At 45.0% G+C, this 20,649-nt stretch overlaps 2 protein-coding genes across 2 annotated transcripts; both read left to right on the top strand.

Annotated features, from left to right (window-relative positions):
- The first annotated feature begins 7,484 nt into the window (after positions 1 to 7,484).
- Positions 7,485 to 8,624, top strand: Kcnj10 (potassium inwardly rectifying channel subfamily J member 10). The gene has a single exon (XM_035444862.1). It carries the CDS (start codon positions 7,485 to 7,487, stop codon positions 8,622 to 8,624), a length of 1,140 nt encoding a protein of 379 aa, XP_035300753.1.
- A 6,875-nt stretch (positions 8,625 to 15,499) lies between these two features.
- Positions 15,500 to 20,442, top strand: Pigm (phosphatidylinositol glycan anchor biosynthesis class M). Its single transcript, XM_027418945.2, has one exon. It carries the CDS (start codon positions 15,677 to 15,679, stop codon positions 16,952 to 16,954), a length of 1,278 nt encoding a protein of 425 aa, XP_027274746.1. The 5' UTR covers positions 15,500 to 15,676; the 3' UTR covers positions 16,955 to 20,442.
- Positions 20,443 to 20,649: the final 207 nt, after the last annotated feature.

Here is a 20,649-nt window from a genome sequence, read left to right as displayed (position 1 = left end):
CTTTATGTTGTACTGATCTCCAACCATAAAATTATTTTGTTGCTACTTCATAACTGTGATTTTGCTACTGATAAGAATCGTAGTGTAAATACCTGATATTCAGGATATCTGATATGCCACCCACAGGTTGAGAACCACTGTCTTAGATTGCCCTCGATAGCCAGAAAGGATTCAACCACTATCTTCTATTCATTAATTTACTCACAAAATACTTCCTGAGCACTCACTATGCATCACATAACTGTTAGATATGCCAGTCAGCTTTGTGTTGCTGTGACAAGATACCCAAGATTTAAAGGAGGAAAATTTGAGTTGTACTTTGAGATATTTTGGTCTGTGTGGTAACCTCTATTGCTCTTAGGCCAGAGGCATAACAGAAACATCATGGTAGCAGGGTATGGAAGAGGAAAACTCACTTCAGGAAAACAAGGACGTACAGAGGAAGGTTAGGGAGGGGGTAAGATATATCCCTTCAGGTCATGCCCAGTGAGCTATTTCTAACTAGGTCCCTCCTCCTAACTTCCAGTTAATCCATGATGAGTTAGAACGCTCATGACTGATCACTCATATTTCAGGTCTCTACCTCTGAACACTGCTGCGTAGTGGGGACCAAGGCCTTCAGTACATGAGTTTTCCTGGGAGAATATTTGGTAACTAAACCATAAGACTCAATTCATCAAGAAATAGTAGAGCTAGGTGTTTCCCTTCAATAAGCTCGTTTTTAACTCAATAGATACATATACATGGAAACTCAGGAATAGGCTGTGGTTTTCAGGGAAGGCTTTATGGAACAGGGACCATCTGAACCAGGCTCTGTAGTCTGGAAAACAGAAGAATAGGCAAAGGTAAGAAAGTCTGTATGAGCACAACAGGCTTCAACAGCAAGGCATGTGTTCGTTTGAATGTGCCACAGGAGAGGAGCAGTAGGAAATAAGGCAGGGAAGGTGGGCTAGACACAGGTCACAAAATTCTTCGGGTGCTGGACTCAATCTGGTCTCTCTCTGGTCTCCTTTGAGCTGGGGAAGGAGCTGGGCAGATACAGTGTGATGAAAAGCGGGTGGGTTTGGAGCCAGAGGACTTGATCATGAGTCCAGTTCTATGATTTAGGGAGTCACACCATCTTGCTGAGCCTTAATTGCTACAAAATAAGGACTAGGATTTTTTTTGTCAGTTTTGGGAGTCAAATCCAGAGCTTTGGGTATGCCAGACAAGCACTTTATCTCTTAGCTATGGTATGTATGTATGTATGTATGTATGTATGTATGTATGTATGTATGTATCCTCACCCGCAGGACTCTGGTCTTTACCAGGAATGCCACGTTCTTTACCTGAAATCTGCGTGCGCTTTGGAAAATACCAGATCAGTGTTCATTGACTCATGTAACTAAGAGTAACCCGGCAGCAGTGTTGGATGAGTTTGGTTACAGAAAAACGGAGGCATGAGATGAAGAGTAGATGGCGCAGTGACTCGCTGAGTCCCTGAAGGCTGATAGTGAAACGAGGGAAGCAGCACGAGGAAAGGGATATACCCACAACATGGAGCATTGCGGGGTGAATGAGGGGGAAGGGAAGTTGAAAGTGGTTCCAGGATTTTGAATGTGAGTAGCTGGAGAATGATGGCACCTTTAGTGATTTAGGGACCGGAAGAGAGGGACAGGTTGGAGAAAAATGAGAAATTGTCTACATTTGGAAATGAATGAGTTCAGTATTCACATCCCAAAGCCCCTTCCAGCTGAGTAGCTTTCACTACAGAGAAGCTCTTTCTTTGGGGTTGAAAGGACTGCTCCCCCCACCCCACATGATAGGTCTCAGGAAATGGTACAGTTTACCCTCTGCTCTTCCACCTGCTGTCCCTGGTGTGGAGTTGAAGCACCCTTTCTCACCACCCAATATAGCATAATAAACTTCAGTGACAATCAACTTAATTAATTTTTGAGATAGAGTTTTATGTAGCCCAGACTGGCCTTAGACTTGCTATACAGCCAAGGATAACCTTGAACCTCTTGACCTCCTGAGCATTGCATTACAGCTGTGCCATCATTACTGCTTTATGCGCTATTGGGGATCAAACCCAGGGCATGCTATGCAAGCCCTCGACTAACTTAACTTCCTTCCCATACTCCACCTCCAGCAATTTTTAAAGCCCACTCTTTTACCAAGCTCATACTTTAAAAAAAATCAGCTGACCCACAGAAGGGTTGGCATTGAAGTCTCTGAGCAGTCTTTCCGTCCCCTTCTGGAAAGATCTGCAAACAAAGATCTGTAGCATTAGTCATGCCTGAATGAACTTGGATCTCCTCTTCCCTGCCACATCTCCTCCTGAAGGTCTTCAGGAGGTCATCCCCTGTGAGGTGCATCAAGGCGGCAGCCTCACTCAGACCTCTCCACACAGTGCCTTCAGTAGTCTCTTCCTCAGGCTTAAAAACGCCCTGTTTCTGGTGGAACAGATGCCGGCATAGTCCATGGCCTTCAATTAAGAGTTCACAGATGGCAAACAAAGGCAAATAAACATTTCAAAGCACTCTGGTGTTATGAAGCCGGATTCAGGCAAGAGTGTGCTTAGAAAACTCATGTCAGAGTGAGATGGGGTAGGGATTAAAAAAAAAAAATCTATTCCTCTGAGGTTGAGGAAGGCTTCCAAAGGCATCATTAACACTTGGTCCAAGCTTTGGAGGTAGGCAGGAAGTCATCCGACAGCCAGGAAGTTGAGCAGTACAAAGGCAGATCCAAAGGTAGAAAGAATCAATCAGACAGTGGGGCTTCCTGCACAGCTGAAGTCTAAGGATGTGGGAAGACTGTCAGGGTAAGGCCAAGAAGTAAGCAGAAGCCAGGTCTTTAGTCCCAGCACCGGGGAGGCAGAGGCAGGCAGATCTCTTCAAGGCCAGCCTGGGCTACAGAGAGAGTTCCAGAGAACCCATGTCTTGAAACAAACAAACAAACAACAAAAAAGAAAAAAGAAAAAAGAGAAAGAAGTAAGCAGAAGCTAATTCGTGGAGGACCTTGAATGCCATACCAGAGGCTTGCAGTTTATCCTAAAAACAATGGGGGACCTTTGCCAGTTTTAGCCACAAGAGCTATGTCTTGTCTTGTGAGCAATCAAGTACCTGAGAAAGGTGTTGATAAATCCATTCATTCTGAAGCATGAGTGGCTGGCATAAAATAAAAGTGCTTGTAGGTTAGGAAATCTAGCTCTAGGGGAGCTGAGAGCGTGAAACCAAAGATAGGCATGGTATTTGCTGGAGGAATGAGCATCACCGTCCTTAGGGCTGACCTTTGCTTTAGGGAAAGAATCAGCTCACTTCTCAGAGAAGAAAGGTGGTAGATAGCCAGGTTCTGTCTCTCGATTCAGGCTGCTCTTTAGAATGCCAATCCCAGGGCGTGGTTGGGACTGTTTTGGAGAAACTGCACCCTCTAGAGGAAACAGGGTGTACGTTTTTTGGTAAGATAGCAAGCAACAAACCACTTCCAGAACCTTGGCTGGCTTTCTTCCCCCAGAGGCCTGGCCAGCTTGGGGGTGGAGTGTGCTGATTGTTTATCTGTCTGGCCACCCCTGAGAACAAAGTGGCTTGGCTGTAGGAGGTGGCATAACAGCTGGGAACTTCAGATAGAAGCTGGAGGTGGCAGTTACAAAGGCTGGGACCACAGACACAACAGTTGGAGGCGGCAAACACAACAGCCAGAGGCAACAAAAAAAGCTAGTGGGTAGCTAAAATCTCTAGGACTCATGAATCTACAGCCTTAAAACCCGGATTTCAAAGCTCCAGGCTCTGTCTTCTCTGTGTTCGCAAAACTCCTCAGTAGAGGGTACCAGGTGTTTTGGACCAGGAACCAGGGACCAGGGTTTGGCTTCCCATTTTACCACTAATTTGTTCGAAGTGGTTTTCTCTGATCCTTAGTTTCTAATGATGTCTTTCCTACCTACCTCATAGTGTGGGGATCAAATTATGTATTTTATAAAATAACAAGTAACATAGGTTATTGTTTGGAGAATGATAAGTCATGTTTTTGAGAGTCTCTATCCTTCCGGATACATGGCACCTCCTTGTAACACAAAGGGAAGGCTAAGATGAATGATCCCTGATTGGCACCACAGAAAGTTCAGGAAAAGAGTGGTGAGGCGATGGAGGGGGCATTCTTGATGCTCCCATAGGTGTGGCCGGAAGCTCAAATAGACATCTCGCCAGAGCTTTCATCTCCTCTGTAGGGTCTCTGAAAACTCTGTATAACTCATCCTTGGACATCCAGGGACAGCATGTTCTGTACCTTCCTAGGGACTCTTCACATCTGGACAATCCTGTTTATAGTGTTTTGTTATGTCAATAAAGCTGGAGTCTTCCTCTCTATAGTTTGAACTCACCGATCTTTTTTGTTCTTGGAGCTTGAAAAACTAATCTGAACCTTGGTTCATGTGATAGTCCCTCAAGCCAAGCATCTCATACATATCTGTTCTTTCTTTCAGACCATCTCTTCTCTTGACAAATTAGTCTGTTTCCTCTAATCGCTTCTCATGTGATCTGGCCCCGAATTTTTTCATCTCTTGATTGCTGCTTGAGATGGAATACTGAAGATGTGGAATGAACCAAGCAGAGTGGAATCAATTACCTCCTTGTTCTAGAGACTCCATTCAACCAAACTAGCTTAAGATTGTATTACTTTTTGGCATGAACAACTCATGCTGGATTTTTTTTTTTTGCTAAAATGTTTAAATCTCTCCCCCCCCAAGGTAATGCGACTAAATTACATCCTCATAATCTTTAATTTTCCCAGATAATTTTTAGGCCCCAGTGTATAATGTTTATCCTTTTTGTTAGATTTGGCTCACTCATCTGGTTCTTTTTAGATCCCATTTCTGCCCAGTCCTTGTAAAGCATTGCAGGTTTGTGTCAACCACACAACTGATGGCCACAATGTTCTCTAGTTTTGAATGAAATTAGTGTTAAGAGCACTGACTAGGGCAAGATCAAGGATAAATCTCTCCGCTACATCAATTGGAAATGAATTCTAGGCTACTGGGCTCTAATCATGCATACTACTGAATTTTTAAAGCCACCTAATTACATGGCTCTTCTAGTCATTTTTGTCTATCTTATTCCCAAAGATATGATAGATTTTGTCAAAAAACTCCCTGAAGCTTTAGTTATACATTATCTGTATTTTGTTGACTTGACAATTTAGTAGCCTCATCGTAGAAGGAAATTAAGTTATTTTGATGTGACTTGTTCTCAGTAAATGCACAGTGAGTCTTGCTGACAACTTCCTGCTCTCTTGTTCTGTCTATTTACAATCCTTGTATTTTATTGAAGAATCTTTCCTAGGATCAGTATCACCCATTTGTCTATAGCTTATGAAATAGATTTCATTTTTCTTTTTGAAAATTAAAGTTATTTTCTCTCATACCTAACTGTGCAATCCCTTTGTTCCTCCAACAGTCCTCAAAATCTCAGTATAGGCTTCACATCCAGGCAGTGGTGGTGCACATCTTTAATCCCAGTACTTGGGAGGTAGAGGCAGGTGGATCTCTGAGAGTTCAAGGCCAGCCTGGTCTATAGAGTGAGTTCCAGGACAGCCAGGCAGGACAGCCAGGACCGTTACACAGAGAATCCCTGTCTCAAAAAACCAAGAAAAAAAAAAGAGGGTTTGAGCATTCATTTTTATGTGTAGTCTCTACAGTGCTGGTGTGATATATATATATATATATATGTATATATATATATATATGTATATATATATATGTGTATATATGGGTTGTATATGTATATATATGGATTGTGGTAGGTGGTTATTGTTATTAGCATTTCTGAGTATTGAGCAGGGCTTTATTTAAGTTCTAAATAGGAATTATTCAGAGCTATAGTGCTTCCTTTTAGCTTCAAGGGAATCAAGGCCATAGGGCGGTGAAGAGTACTGGGTCTGGCTGAGTAGCAGTCTCCTGTGGATGAGAGTTTCAAACGGTCTCCAGGCTGGTAAAATGGGCAGGCTGCTGCTTCTGAATGTTCTCAGGACCCTCATCCATTGGTGATCTCCAGGATCAGTGGATGGGAGTACATGGACAGGATCGTATAACTTCGACTCTTCCAGAGGCAAAGCAATGGGGAAAATGAGGGAGCTTGATAAATAACAATGATGAAATGCAATGACTCAGACATACGGGGTAGGGAACGCAATGGTGGCTCTGATCTCCAAAGAGCCCCAAATCCCAGAAATCATCTTCATCCTTCTCAGGAGTTCAGGCATCAGACTCAGAGTCTCAGTGATTCAAATCTTCTCTACTGGAAAAGTACCAAGTTACTTTTTGGGAGGAGATGCCAGGCGCCTTGTATTAGGTGAATTGTCTCCTATTTCAATGCCTTGTCCCAGTTTCTACTGTCAGGACGAATAGCAACCTTGAGTTTGAGCTCGTGCAGACGTGGCGTCCACCCTCACTTCACTCAGTCAAGACAGTTTTGCTGCCTACAACCTGGCATCGCTGCCAACCCGTGGGGAGATGGCTCCGTGCTGGCAGGAAGCGTCAGCCTGTTGCTTCCTTGCTGCTTATTGCTCTTGCTCTTGCTCAGATCTTGTCTCTGCTCTTCCTCACGCCAGTCTAGACCCTGACCCAGACTTAACTTCTCCCAGGTAGTGCAAACAAATGATGATGAAAATGGCGGCCAATGAAGGAGACTGGATGCTTGACTGGTAGAAGGATGGGCACCTTCTGCTATTTTCTCACCAGTGGGCTTTAACTCGGGGCTAAGGGAGAGAATAGAGAAATTAAAGGTATAGATACATCTTAAGCAGGACTGTCCTAAAAGGACTTCAGTGGAATAGTTTTTTTGCCTTGATATTCATCAGAGAGGAGGGGTTTTACTTTAAACTAGGTAACTCCACAGGAGTGGCTCTGTCAAGCACGTGTGTGTGTGTGTGTGTGTGTGTGTGTGTGTGTGTGTGTGTGCACGCATGTATGTGTGTTCAATGGAGATCAGGAGAGCTCTCATTCCTACTTTCAGGGACCTGTGCAAGTCCTACTCATCCTTCTGTGTCTCACCTCTTCCCCAAATCAAAACATTATTACACTGTATTGCAATTATGCATTTAGTTCATGTCCTCACTAAACTGTGACTTCTTAGCAAGAATGATGCCACTTTCATCTTTGACCTACCAGCACCTCAGGCTGTGGCTAACATTTAACAAGGGCTCTACAAATATTTGCTAGGATAAATGGCATCAAAATGAAGGTTAGGGGCTGACAAGATGACTCTGACTCAGCAGGTAAAGGCATTTGCCACCAAGCTTGACCAGGGCCCACATGGTGAGAGAAAACAAAATCCTGAAAATTGTCCTTGGGCAGTGACACTTAAGCACCCCCCCATACACACACATACACATGCCATAAATAAATATAAGAGATTTTAAAAGGAAATCTTAGTGTGTCTTCCCATTGGGTGGTGCTAGGAGTTGGCTGGATTTGGACAGTAACCTCCTTTATGCTGTTTTGCTCCCTGTAGATGACTTCAGTTGCTAAGGTCTACTACAGTCAGACGACTCAGACAGAAAGCCGGCCCCTGGTGGCCCCAGGAATCCGCCGGAGGAGGGTCCTCACGAAAGATGGTCGCAGCAACGTGCGAATGGAGCACATTGCTGACAAGCGTTTCCTCTACCTCAAGGACCTATGGACGACCTTCATTGACATGCAATGGCGCTACAAGCTTCTGCTCTTTTCGGCAACCTTTGCAGGCACCTGGTTCCTCTTTGGTGTGGTGTGGTACCTGGTAGCTGTGGCCCATGGGGACCTGCTGGAGCTGGGGCCCCCTGCCAACCACACCCCTTGTGTCGTGCAGGTGCACACACTCACTGGAGCCTTCCTCTTCTCCCTGGAATCCCAGACCACCATTGGCTATGGCTTCCGTTACATCAGTGAGGAGTGCCCCCTGGCCATCGTGCTCCTTATTGCGCAGCTGGTGCTCACCACCATCCTCGAGATCTTCATTACAGGTACCTTCCTGGCAAAGATTGCCCGGCCCAAGAAGAGGGCTGAGACTATCCGTTTCAGCCAGCATGCTGTTGTAGCCTCCCACAACGGCAAGCCTTGCCTTATGATCCGAGTTGCCAATATGCGTAAGAGTCTCCTCATTGGATGCCAGGTGACGGGCAAACTGCTTCAGACCCACCAGACAAAGGAGGGCGAGAATATTCGCCTCAACCAGGTCAATGTGACTTTCCAAGTAGACACGGCCTCCGATAGCCCCTTTCTCATCCTACCCCTGACCTTCTACCACGTGGTAGATGAGACAAGTCCCTTGAGAGATCTCCCCCTCCGCAGTGGGGAGGGGGATTTCGAGCTGGTGCTGATCCTAAGTGGGACGGTGGAGTCCACCAGCGCCACCTGTCAAGTTCGCACTTCCTACCTTCCAGAGGAGATCCTCTGGGGCTATGAATTCACACCTGCTATCTCACTGTCAGCCAGTGGCAAATACGTGGCTGACTTCAGCCTGTTTGACCAAGTTGTGAAGGTGGCTCCCCCTGGTGGTCTCCGTGATAGCACTGTACGCTACGGAGACCCAGAAAAGCTCAAGTTGGAAGAATCATTAAGAGAACAAGCTGAGAAGGAAGGCAGTGCCCTTAGTGTGCGCATCAGCAATGTCTGACTTCCTGTCTTCTCCTCCCCAGCCCTTTGGCCTTCTCCGCTTTCAGTGCCCCGGGAAGAGGAGACTTTCTGGGTTCGCTGGAGAACCCCAGAAGCACCCATCCTCTACTTCCCCTTCCTTAAGCCGGTGGCCTGTCAGTAGTCCAGGCCATCTGGAGTCCTATGTTTCCTCTCACTGTCCCCTTGCACCTTCCTCTACTACTATGCCACTGTACACGACTCTTAAGCCAGGATGGGGGAAGGAGAGGGAAGATTAGGCTGAAATGGCTTGGAAGGCCTCAGCCATGCTTGGAGATTCACATTAGGAGGACCATGTGATTGGATGGATAGACTCCCCCCCAACTACCCACTACTAGAAAGTGTGATGACTCGAGACTGGAGCTTCCTCCATCTCTGTTTCCATCTGGTGAGTCCCCTAAAGCAAAACTCTCTCAGAGAGTCACCCTATGGACTATGCTCTCAGAAATAAAGAATCAGAAATCAGTTTTCCCTGGGCTGTCTACCAAATCCCGAAGAAAGAAGCCAGGGTTTGTCATGGTGTATATAATCTCAGCTGGTAACTCCTGACATAACACAGACTTTGGCTCACCACCTTACTTTTCCTTTCCTGTTCTCAAGTGGATCTTCTCGGGATTCCCAGTTCTCTCTCAGCCTCTGTTCCCATAGAACAGGGGCTGACCTGAGAAACAGGAACAGTCACCACCCCTCCTGCATCCATCCTGGGTTCTGAGAAATTCAATTTTGGAACTATTCTCTAATAGTCTGGCCCTGTCCTGGAAAGATTTCTTTTACTGTGTCCTGTGAATGGGAAGACATTAGCGCTCTCTCTCTCTCTCTCTGTCTCTCTGTCTCTGTCTCTGTCTCTCTCCATCTCTGTCTATCTGTCTCTCTGTGTGTGTGTCTGTCCGTCTGTCTGTCTGTCTCTCTCTCTTTCTCTCTCTCCCCCCCTTTAAAAACATTTTTTTTGAGACAGGGCCTCACTATATAGCTCTGGCTGTCCTTGAACTCACTCTGCGGACCAAGCTGGCCTCAAACTCAAGGATATCAGCCTGCCTCTGCCTCCCGAGTGCTGGGATTAAAAGTGTGCTCCACCATGCCCTGCTGCCAATGCTCTCTAAATCCAGTGCTCAGGCCCCATGAAAATATCTGAAACCACTCCAGATTACACTGTACCTGACTCCTCCTCTTCCTCCCCTACCCACCCCAGACCCCTCAGCCCTTAACCGAAGCTTTTGAAGAAAGAGAGGGAAACACAGTCACTTCCCTTTCTTAACATCAATCAGGTAGAACTAGTCACAGGGTACCGATTCCCCAGGAAAGTTGAACCAGCTTCTCTGATTTCCAGATTGTTATCAGAACCTCTGGGAATTTGTGATGTTTTGTTAGGGTTTGGACCGAAGCAGAACTCGGGCTGACAGCCACTATTCTGTCACATCTCCTGGTGCCCTTCAGAAACGTGCCAGCCATTTCATGAGGCAATGCTGAGAGGGGAGGAACTGATGTTCTGATCTCAGCCATTCTGACATGGCATAAAATGATGAAAGTCAGTGTCATCTCTACACTCTGCTGCCAATGGGCCAGTCTCAGGCTAGCGAAAAAGACAACCTAGGATCAGACTCAGGCCATTCCTACTTCTCTGGTGAGGAGCATGGCAGGGGTCAGGAAAGGGCATTGTAAGCACGAGGTCTGGTTTTAAAGTCCAAAGCACAAGTGAGTTCTGGTTCCACTTAGGTACACAGGAAACCCCATAAGATGGTTTGGCAGGAACTCCAGCAGTGATGACATAATTGTTGATTTAAGGTGGACTTGACAAATGATGACAAACTACACGTTTATTCAGAATGTATACACACATCTCTGTGCAAAGTCCTGCAGAGAAACCAGAAGACCCTGCGGCTGAGCCTGTCCATCTCAACCATGCACGGTCCCTTACATTGGTCCTTCCCTCGAACTCAATTAACTGCAGCTTGAAAACAAAGAGCATTCAACCCCTCCTTACTGTAAAACTCACCATTATCCTTCAACTCGAATCAAAACAGGAACCAGAAGAACCTGAACGTCTGAAATAGAGCTCCAGGCAAAGAGCCAGTGCCTGTGCTTTCAAATATACTCAAATCTGTGCCTTCCCAGTGGCTTTCGGAGTGCAGGGACTTCGTGTCCTGCTGTGTGTATCTTCTTATCCACTGGCAATTGTTCCCCTGTCTGGTTTCTTCTGCACATTGCTGCTTCCCTCCTGAAGGAATTACTCTCTTCCCAGTCCCTTGCCTAAGGCCCAATGCTCCTCAGATTCTTGCATAACAATGGGAGAAGAGAACATTTTCTGCCTTAACTCTTTTTGAACTTCCTCTACAATCCCAGGCTTTCTTCTAAGTTGCACTTTAAAATCATTCCGTCCTGTTATTTCAGAATGGCACCCTTCTCCCAGAAGCCCAGTGTTCTGCATGGAGCAACTCCCACTCCCAATCCCAAGGGGTTCTTCGGATGGAAGCCTGGCTTGCCTCACCTGGAATCCCACTTCAGGACATAGGACAAGCTTACTAGCAGCCAGTCCTGATGAGAAATGGGTTCCCTGTCTGCACCAGCTCTAGGCTTGTCACGTCAGGAGAGTAACAGATGAGGATCTGAAGTGGGGTAGGAGATTTCAGGTGGGCAAAACAAGCAGTGGGGAAGGGTACTAGAGTGTGAAAATGAGAAAGACGAGGTTAAGGGGCCTAGTGAAATGAAACCCAGAGTCTTACTTACGGCCGACACAGGAGAGATGGGTGGAAACTTGGGAAATTGGGATATGATATATATGTTTATCTAAGGAAAAAACAGAGATAATATATAGAGAGATATGTATATAGATGTACATATATCCAAATATATGGAATGTACAGAAAGGAAGTACTCAGACTTTAGAAAGGGACAAATATCTTGCCTTGGTTTTATGGAGTAGGATACCTGGATTTTCTGGGTTATGTTCAGCAGAGCGGTGAGAGTAGCTGATGGTTTTAAGTTTGATTGATAGACCCTGTCCCTTTCATAAATAAAGGACTCATCAAGGCTGATGAGCCTGTGCTGATAGGACAAGAGCTAGAGGAAATGCTCCGTCACGGACATCTAGGAAAATCTACCGCTCAGACTATGTTCTACCTATTGCTGGCAACAAACAAGCAAGCAAACAAAAGCATCCTTTTCCTCTCCTGAAGCACAACTCTGCATTTCCCATTCTTGCACCAAGATAGGAGCTCTAGGCCCCATAACTAAAAACTGAGAATCTGACAAGCTGGTATTTGGGATGCATTAAGTGGAAACCGTACTGGTAGAATACAAATGCCAGGACTGATGAGCTGTTGAGCTCAAGATACTCCCAAGACAGGCCCGAGCTTATGTACAAAGAGAGGGTCATCGTTCCAGTCCTGGCAGGGAGGCAGATGGGATGCTTTGGCTTGGAGGCTCTTCTATGAAGAATGTGGTTTTCATCTTTCCTAGAGGATGATACAATTCTATGGGAGGTTTCTGAAACCCCTAAGCTGTGTTCCCCTTAATTCCTGCTGCTCCCTACCTCCCCGCCCACTTCCTGAAACCCCCTTCAGCTAGTAAAACTATGCAGGGGTTTCCCTGAGGTCAGCAGAGGAAGAAAAGCAGTCATAAAGTAGCTACTGGCCAGGGACATTGCACTTTCTCCATGGCTGCTATCATGAACCTTTACCCCTGATAGCTAACTTATTTCTTTTGCAAAATAACATTACCTATACTGTACAGCTAGCTGGCCAATGCTACTGAAGCAGAAGTATATAGGGATGAGTTTTCTACGCACTGCATTAAAGACTAAACCAGGTCAAATGTATTTAAAAAAAAAAGATGTGTGAGGTATTTTTGGTTTATTTTTGTCTGTTCAGAAGAAACTACTAAATAAACTGGATGAATGTCTTGTTTTCACCGTATCTTCTTTCAGAAACCGAAAGCTATCTTGTTATCTTCAAACTCATAGGCTGACTTATGGGAAAGGGGGACTCAGTTTGGCTCTGCTGGGAGACCTCCTGATCATGAGGCCAGCCTTTCTTACTGGCTTTCCCTTACACTCATACATTTCATTAATAGTATCCCCCCAATCCTTCCAACCCTTTTCTTGCTCTTTCCCTTATTAATATCCTTTAACAAATAATTTTCAAGCTCAGGTTTTAAATTAAAAAAAAACCTTTTATTTATTTTTGTGTGTTTAGGTGTGCAAGGGCTTGTGGACATCAGAGAACAACTTTCTGGAGTCAGCTCTCTCCTTCCACCATATGGGGCCTGGGGAATCAAACTCAGGTTGTCAGGCTTGGCCGCAAGCACCTTTGCCCCCCATGGCTTGCAAATCCAGTTCATTTTTTTAAAAAAGTATTTATTTTATTTTATGTGCATGCCTGGTGCCACGAATCCCCTGGAACCAGGATTACAGACAATTCTGAGTTGCTATGTGGTTTCTGGGAATTGAACCAGGGTCCTCTAGAGGAGCACTTAGTGCCCTTAACCACTGAGCCATTTCTCCAGCCTGAAAATCCAGTTCTTTTTCTTTTTTTTTTTTGTTTTTTGTTTTTTGTGTTTTTTGAGACAGGGTTTCTCTGTATTGCTTTGGCTGGAACTCGCTCTGTAGACAAGGCTGGCTTCAAACTCACAGAGATCTGCATGCCCTCTGCCTCCCAAATGCTGGGATTAAAAGCATGAGCCACCATTGACCAGCTTGAAAAATCCAGTTCATAAAGGGCAAGACTTAATAAATACTAAGATTCAGGAATCTGAAAACTGGCTTTACTGATTGCAGGAGTCAAATTGGTCTGCATCTGGGACACTGTCCCTTTTAGATGGTGATGTTGGAGTTCATTTTTCTTTTCCTTTCACACTAGGAAACACTTTGTGGATGACTTTTCTTACACATCGTCAAGGGTCTGGAAGTCCATTTTAAGCAGGAAGCATTTCTGTTCCCAAGTCTGAAAGTAATGGATTTTTCATCTATTCTTACCTAGCATGAGCCTGAGAAAGTCGTAGTCAATATCCAACCCAAATACTCTGGCAAGAAGCAACAGGTTATATTCACTGATTCTTGGTCCTTAAGATGGAAGGACAAAGGGGAGAGGGAAATTGGGCCCTTCATCATTAATAAATAGGCAAGTGAGTCATAAGACATATTAAATGTACAAGATATATGAAATAACCAGATCCCAAATCTGCAGGTCTTACATACTTGTGAGGAATAGTGGTACATAACAAACATAACCAAGCCTGAAGCATTCACTATACACTAATAAAATAGATAATTAACATATCCTAAAATATAAAATCTGTGGAAAACACTTCACAGGGTGGGACACTAAAGGCAGGGAGTGATACCTGGTCAAGACTTTTGCTATTTTCTGCTTCTCACTCATTTGACTCCAGGGGCAGGCTGCTGCTTTTGATTTTTATTTCCTTATCTTCCTGAATACAGTGTCTCTCCTATTTACTAGGCCAGCCACAGAGGATAATTAGCTGAGGCTTTTCTGTCAAAATACCTAAAACAACCTACCCAGAAGAACCCTTACTAAATCTTCAGGCATCTCTCTCATATTCTCTACTGAGGCTAAACCTCACTTACCTATAACTCGCAAAGGAAAATAACAAGCAGGGATATAAAGAGTAACAATGAGAGAGGATATCAGAAAGATTTCAAGGTGAGATTAAGAAGACAAAACACAGAGAGAAATCAGAATTCCAAATCAGCATCTTATTTGCAAGTTCATCACACAACGATTAAGGTATGTTGGGTGAGGTGGACCTGCTTTTATTTGGCTGATTGGCTGTGTGACTTATTTACTCTACAGGAACTGATTTTCCTCCTTGGTAAAGGTAACAGTATCTACTTACATTAAAAAGTAGTTAGTGCGTCTGACAATTGTAAATAAGCCCTTAACAAACAACTATTATGAATCATAGCGGTTGTTATTTGAATGGCAACGTGTTATCACTGCATAATATGGCTAGTCCATGGTGAAAATTGACTAGAAGTAGTTACTAATCCACAACATATACTTACACCAAAGCATATCAAAGAATAGAAATATTAGAATAGAAGGTTAGTATGGCTATTTCAAAGGATACACATGAAGTGTAGGATGCATGTCCAGACTGAGTGGAGCCACGGCTATACTTACAAGACTTCCCTAGGAACAGGCTCAATTTGTAAGACCAAGCCGGTCAACCTGTGTCAGTTACCATGCGTCTGAGACTGTAATACATTACGAGAAAGTACAAAGAAATAAGGGTATACTTCGTACTCTTCGAGAAACCTACAATTTCGTTGCAATTGCAAGTATTCTAAAAGTATGAAGTTCTTAAAAGTCGATTTTAAGTAAGTGCAGGAAGTCACCAGATAAAGAACGAAAGAACTGGAGTCCTTGGGGGAAAAAAAAAAGAAAGAAAAAATTAAAAAACTAATGGTAGTAGGGGTGAAAGCGAGTGGGTGAAGGATGCTTGAAAAGAACGGAGCTGACGGCTCTCGGGGGTGACCACATAGACGTATTCCGCAAGGAGGAACCCAGAGCTATTTTAGGTTTATTTCCTTTCCATCTACATTTCCATCTACATTTCTCACTCCCAGTGCTGCAAGCCGGTTCTGGGGGGTTGCAGCCGGCAGGCCACAGCTCACTCAGGGCCGAGAGTCCTCCTCGCTTGACCCGAGTTGGGAGCGCGGCTCACTCCGCTCCACAACCCCTCATCCGCTCCGTGCTTTCCGGGCAACGAGGGACCGGAAATCCCGCCTCCGCCGGAAGCTGGACAGCCAATCCCGAGGACCGTAATTGTTCCGCGGGGGAGGGGGGCGGTGGTGGGGAGGACACAACAGAGAACCGGCGCGGGGCCGTCAGGAAGTGGCGTGGGGGGCGGGACTTGGTGCCGGAAGTGCTCCTTCCCCGGTTGTTTGTGTTTGCAGCCCAGCGGAGGAGATGCTCGCGGCGGCCGAGTGGAGGGAGCTGGAGGACGGTTAGAGCGGGAGAGAGCGAGCGAGAGCGGGCGAGCGGGCGAGGGGGCGCGGCGCGGAGCCGGGGTCAGACCATGAGCTGCAGCCGGCACTGGGGGGAATGGTTCCTGAACCTGCGGGTGCCGCCGGCCGGCGTGTTCGGCGTGGCCTTCCTGGCCCGGGTCGCGCTGGTCTTCTACGGCGTCTTCCAGGACCGCACTCTGCTGGTGCGGTACACCGACGTGGACTACCACGTGTTCACGGACGCGGCGCGCTTCGTCTCGGAAGGGCGCTCCCCGTACCTGAGGGCCACGTACCGCTACACCCCGCTGCTGAGCTGGCTGCTCACGCCCAACGTCTACCTCAGCGAGCTCTTCGGCAAGTTCCTCTTCATCAGCTGCGACCTCCTCACCGCCTTCCTCCTGTACCGCCTGCTGCTGCTCAGGGGGCTGGGGCGCCGCCGGGCCTGCGGCTACTGCGTCTTCTGGCTGCTTAACCCCCTGCCCATGGCCGTGTCGAGCCGGGGCAACGCCGACTCCATCGTCGCCTCCCTGGTGCTGACGGCGCTGTACCTGATAGAGAAGCGGCTCGTCGCCTGCGCCGCGGTCTTCTACGGGTTCGCCGTGCACATGAAGATGTACCCGGTGACCTACATCCTCCCCATAGCGCTCCACCTGCGGCCCGAGCGCGGCGACGACGACGAGAGCCTCCGGCAAGCCCGCTACTGCTTCCAGGCCCGTCTGTACGACTTCCTGAAGAGGCTGTGCAGCGGGGCCGTGCTGCTCTTCGTAGCCGTGGCGGGACTCACGTTTTTCGCCCTGAGCTTCGGCTTCTACTACAAATACGGTTGGGAGTTTCTGGAGCACACCTACTTCTATCACCTGACCAGGCGGGATATCCGCCACAACTTCTCTCCCTACTTCTACATGCTGTATTTGACTGCCGAGAGCAAGTGGAGTTTCACCCTGGGGCTTGCCGCATTCCTGCCACAGTTCATCTTGCTTTCTGCCGTGTCTTTTGCCTACTACAGAGATCTTGTCTTTTGCTGTTTCCTTCACACGTCCATTTTTGTGACTTTTAACAAAGTTTGCACCTCTCAGTACTTCCTTTGGTACCTCTGCCTTCTGCCACTGGTGATGCCACTAGTGAGAATGCCTTGGAAAAGGGCCATAGTTCTCTTGATGTTGTGGTTCATAGGGCAGGCCTTATGGCTGACTCCTGCGTACGTTCTAGAGTTTCAAGGAAAGAACACCTTCCTGTTTATTTGGTTAGCTGGTTTGTTCTTTCTTCTGATCAACTGTTCCATACTGATTCAGATTATCTCCCATTACAAGGAGGACCGGCACCTAATAGAGAGGATCAAATATGACTAGCGTGTGTTCTGGATCTCCTGCAACTTCTATCACATTCTGATTCTTCGGAATGGACGTGAAAAGCTTTGGGGGAGATTTTCCTCCCTGAACATTCTAAGGACTCTGGTGAAAAGTTCCCTTGTTCCAATAGAAATTAAAACCAGTGTTGGCCTTAAATGTAAAGGGGACCCAATAATCGAGGTCCATCCTTTAGAAAGTCTTAGGACTCATTCGTTTGATGAGAAGTAAAGGTTTCTTGTTTGACAGTTGAAGAGCCGATGAAACTAGAAGATGCTAAAATGTTTTTGTACAACAGAGAAACAGACATGTTTCCTAGCAGTGTTTGTTCCTGTTACAGTGTACCGCCATTGTACCTTCCGCCCTCACCTTGTCTTTCTGCAATTCTGACAGCTGTGAGAATTTACAGAGTTCCTAAAGTACAACATGTTCACATATAAAAGGAAAATTTTACATTTTTGTATTAAGTGTCGGGGCTTAGTGATAAACAATCCAAAGAATTTGAATGGTGATCATGTATTTGTTTTGTAATTTAGTTTTTCAGCCTTACTACCACTGATTTTCGTTTTATACAAAAAGTTAAATTTAAACTCATCCATCTTTAGAGCTGAGTTTTTTAAGAAAAGAAATTGAACATTATTCCATTTATATGCTTATATTTTCTATTATCTAAAAAGATTTTCATCTAGAATTTAAGCTGAGTGTTGTCTATTGTAAAAGTAGTAGAATTTAGGTGATAAAACTTAAAGTTTTGGGTAAAACTCGGTTTACTCTATACTGGTTTTGTCACTTAAATTGTACATTGTTGATGAGGCATCTCCCAGCTTACATCCTACACTTTGAAAATGCCTCAGTGGGAAGGAAGGAAGATTGCTGGGAAGTGTAAGTGCATCCTTAGGCCTCACTGGTCTAGATGCAGTGGTTGCAGCGGATGTGAGGTGTTGCAGAAATGAGGCTTTGGTGGGCAAAGGTTTTACTTATCACTTTGGGGGGAAGATACTCCCTCAACTCTATAAATAGGCATCCTAAAATATATAGAAAAGCTAGAGCCCATCTAGCTTGAGGCTTCCAAACATTCAAAGATCTAGCAATAGATGAATATGATTTTTGTGATCATGATTTTAAAAACTAGTAAATTGTTTTTCTAGAGTCAAAAACAACAAATTCCTAAAAACAAATATTGCTCCAGAAAAGTAGTTTTTTGTTGTTGTTTTTAAATGTTAAGGCAAGCTTTAAAAGCCTTAAAATATTTATAGGCTGGTCACAATTAAAAGTTCTATTACTGATGGCTTTTCTTTGCTGGGTTCCTTTTGGGATTTGGCCTTAGCAAGAAGACTAGGTGGCTTTTCTGTGACTGTGTAAGAAAAGCAGTCAGTTGTAGAAAACAGTGACTTTCGCTAAAACATCAAGTTCCATATTCCTCACTAGCTTGTAACTTAACAGCTCATTGTTTAAGGCTGTTTAAGTAGTGGCTTTCCAATTACCTCACATGAACCTTTAAAATTATTGTGGGTATTGAAACCTGGGCCTCAAGCATTCTGGACACGTGCTCTGCCACTGAGCTATGTATCCAACTCCAAGTGAATTTTTATAGTGAAAATTTGAGGGAGGAAAGTATACTAAGTGTGTTTGTATAGGCCTGACTTCTTTTGTTGTTAGACAATCTTAGTCCAGGCTGGCCTCAGGTTTACTTCATAGCCCAAGATAACCTGGAACTCCTGATCCTCATGTCTCTACCTCTCAAGAGCTGAGATCACAGTCCTGTGCTACTGTGACTGGCTCAGAAATCCTTATCAAAGAAATGCAAGTGTTTCTTAAGAGATGCAGAAAATAGTTTTCAGTTTATCTGCTGCAAAACATTTTTATTACTTGTTTTATGTGCATGGGTGTTTTGCATGGATGTCTCTGCACCATATGTGTTCCTAGTGCCCAGAGTGCCCAGAAGAGGGCATTGAATTTCCTAGAAGTAGAGTCACAGATTGTGATGAGCCACCGTGTGGGTGCTGGGAATCAAACCTGAGTCCTCTGGAAGAGCAGCCAGTGCTCTTAACCACTGAGCCAACTATCTAGCTCCCTGTTGCAAAACATTTAATAAGTAGAGAAATGACTTCGTTTGGTCTCTTAGGTTTTACTTTTGCTTTGCAGCTTTTAAAATTTTTATTTGGGGAAGAGGTACAAGTATCATGGCCTGTGTGTGGAGGTCAGATACATCTGTGACATCAGAGGAAAACTTGAGCAGTCAGCTTTCCTCTTTCCACTAAGCTGGCCCTGGGATCAAACTTGTGCTGCCAGGCTTGGCAGCAGGTACCTCTTCACACTGAACTGTTGGTGGCATTGGCTTCTTTTCGTTGGTGATACCTGTTGTTTCCTTACTAGCTCTTGAATAATACCTTAAAATTGTGTGGCTCTTTGGCTTATTTTCTGCATAATCCTCTTGTTCTTAACACTACCTGCCTTATCTTTATGTCACGGTAGCAAATGCCTCATGTGAATCAACTTGTAGAGAGAAAAGGTTTATTTGGGGCCATGGATTTGGAAGTTTCAGTTTAAGATTGGTTGACCCTGTTGCTTCAGGCCTGTAATGAGGTCGAATACTGTGGCTGGGAGCACATGCTAACACAAATTATTCACCTCATTGTGGATGCAGAAGATGGAGAGGAAGAGACAAGGGTTTTTCCAGTTCCCTTTGAGGGGCCACCCCTGATGCCTTAAAGTCTCCCACAGGGCATGACCTGAAGTTGCCATGGCTTCCCAGTAGTGCCACAGGCTTAACACATGGGCTTCTGTGAGGAGTGTTCAGATCCATGCTGTAGCATCTCCCTGTAAGATTGATAGACTGATTAACAGACAAGCAGTAGTTACTATTTTAAGAATGTTTCTCCAGATAGGTTGTATTCTAAACAGAGTACTTTGTGTTTTCTTCTCTAACTGCTTTTTTGGTGTCTCCAAAATGTCCCTAGAAGCCGAAAGTTAAATTCCTTGGATTAGAGTCATTATTGTTTTTTTTGTTGTTGTTGTTTTTTGTTTTTTTGGTTTTTTTTTGTTGTTGTTGCTGTAGGAGATAGGTCTCTGTGTAGCCCAGGCTGGCCTCATCAAAGTTGCTATGTAACAGAGGCTTGACCTTGAACACCTCTTGACTCTACCTCCCAAGTACTGGGACTAGCAGGTGTGCTGGTTGTTTGGATTAGTTTCTTCGGGAAAAGCTGTGATAATCATCCACTACTGGCCAGCTCAGCAAAAGGATTCTTAAACTATAGATCGTAGTTACAGACGTCTCACCATCTGGATTTCATATGTGATGTAATGATGTTTCATAAGTTGTATAAAACTTGTCCTTTAGTTAATTTATGGCTGAATATATATATATATATTTTTAACATCTGGTGTTATATTACCGACTCTCTTGCAATCTGTGGTGTGAGTTATGGGGAGAAAAGAAAAATATGAAAAATTCTACTTGTGGTCTTTAAATGAAATCTCTTGTTACTTCCCTCATGCTTTATTATTACGTGTGTGTGTGTGTGTGTGTGTGTGTGTGTGTGTGTGTGTGTGTGTGTGTGTGTGCAAGTGTGCATCAGCCATGTGTGTGTATGCATCAGCCATGTGTGTGTATATGTATGTATGCGTGCAAGTGTGCATCAGCCTTGGGTATCATTCTCTAAGCACCATCCACTTTATTGTATTTTTATTTTTTGGAG

The sequence above is a fragment of the Cricetulus griseus genome, chromosome 5, assembly GCF_003668045.3.
Source record: "Cricetulus griseus strain 17A/GY chromosome 5, alternate assembly CriGri-PICRH-1.0, whole genome shotgun sequence".
NCBI classification, from domain to species: Eukaryota; Metazoa; Chordata; class Mammalia; order Rodentia; family Cricetidae; genus Cricetulus; species Cricetulus griseus.
Note: the sequence above shows the minus strand (reverse complement) of the source record. Positions and strands in the feature narration are given on the sequence as shown.

Bases quoted from the DNA above. Each gene is read 5' to 3' on its own strand.
- Pigm (XM_027418945.2), top strand. From the start codon at position 15,677: ATGAGCTGCAGCCGGCACTGGGGGGAATGGTTCCTGAACCTGCGGGTG.
- Kcnj10 (XM_035444862.1), top strand. From the start codon at position 7,485: ATGACTTCAGTTGCTAAGGTCTACTACAGTCAGACGACTCAGACAGAA.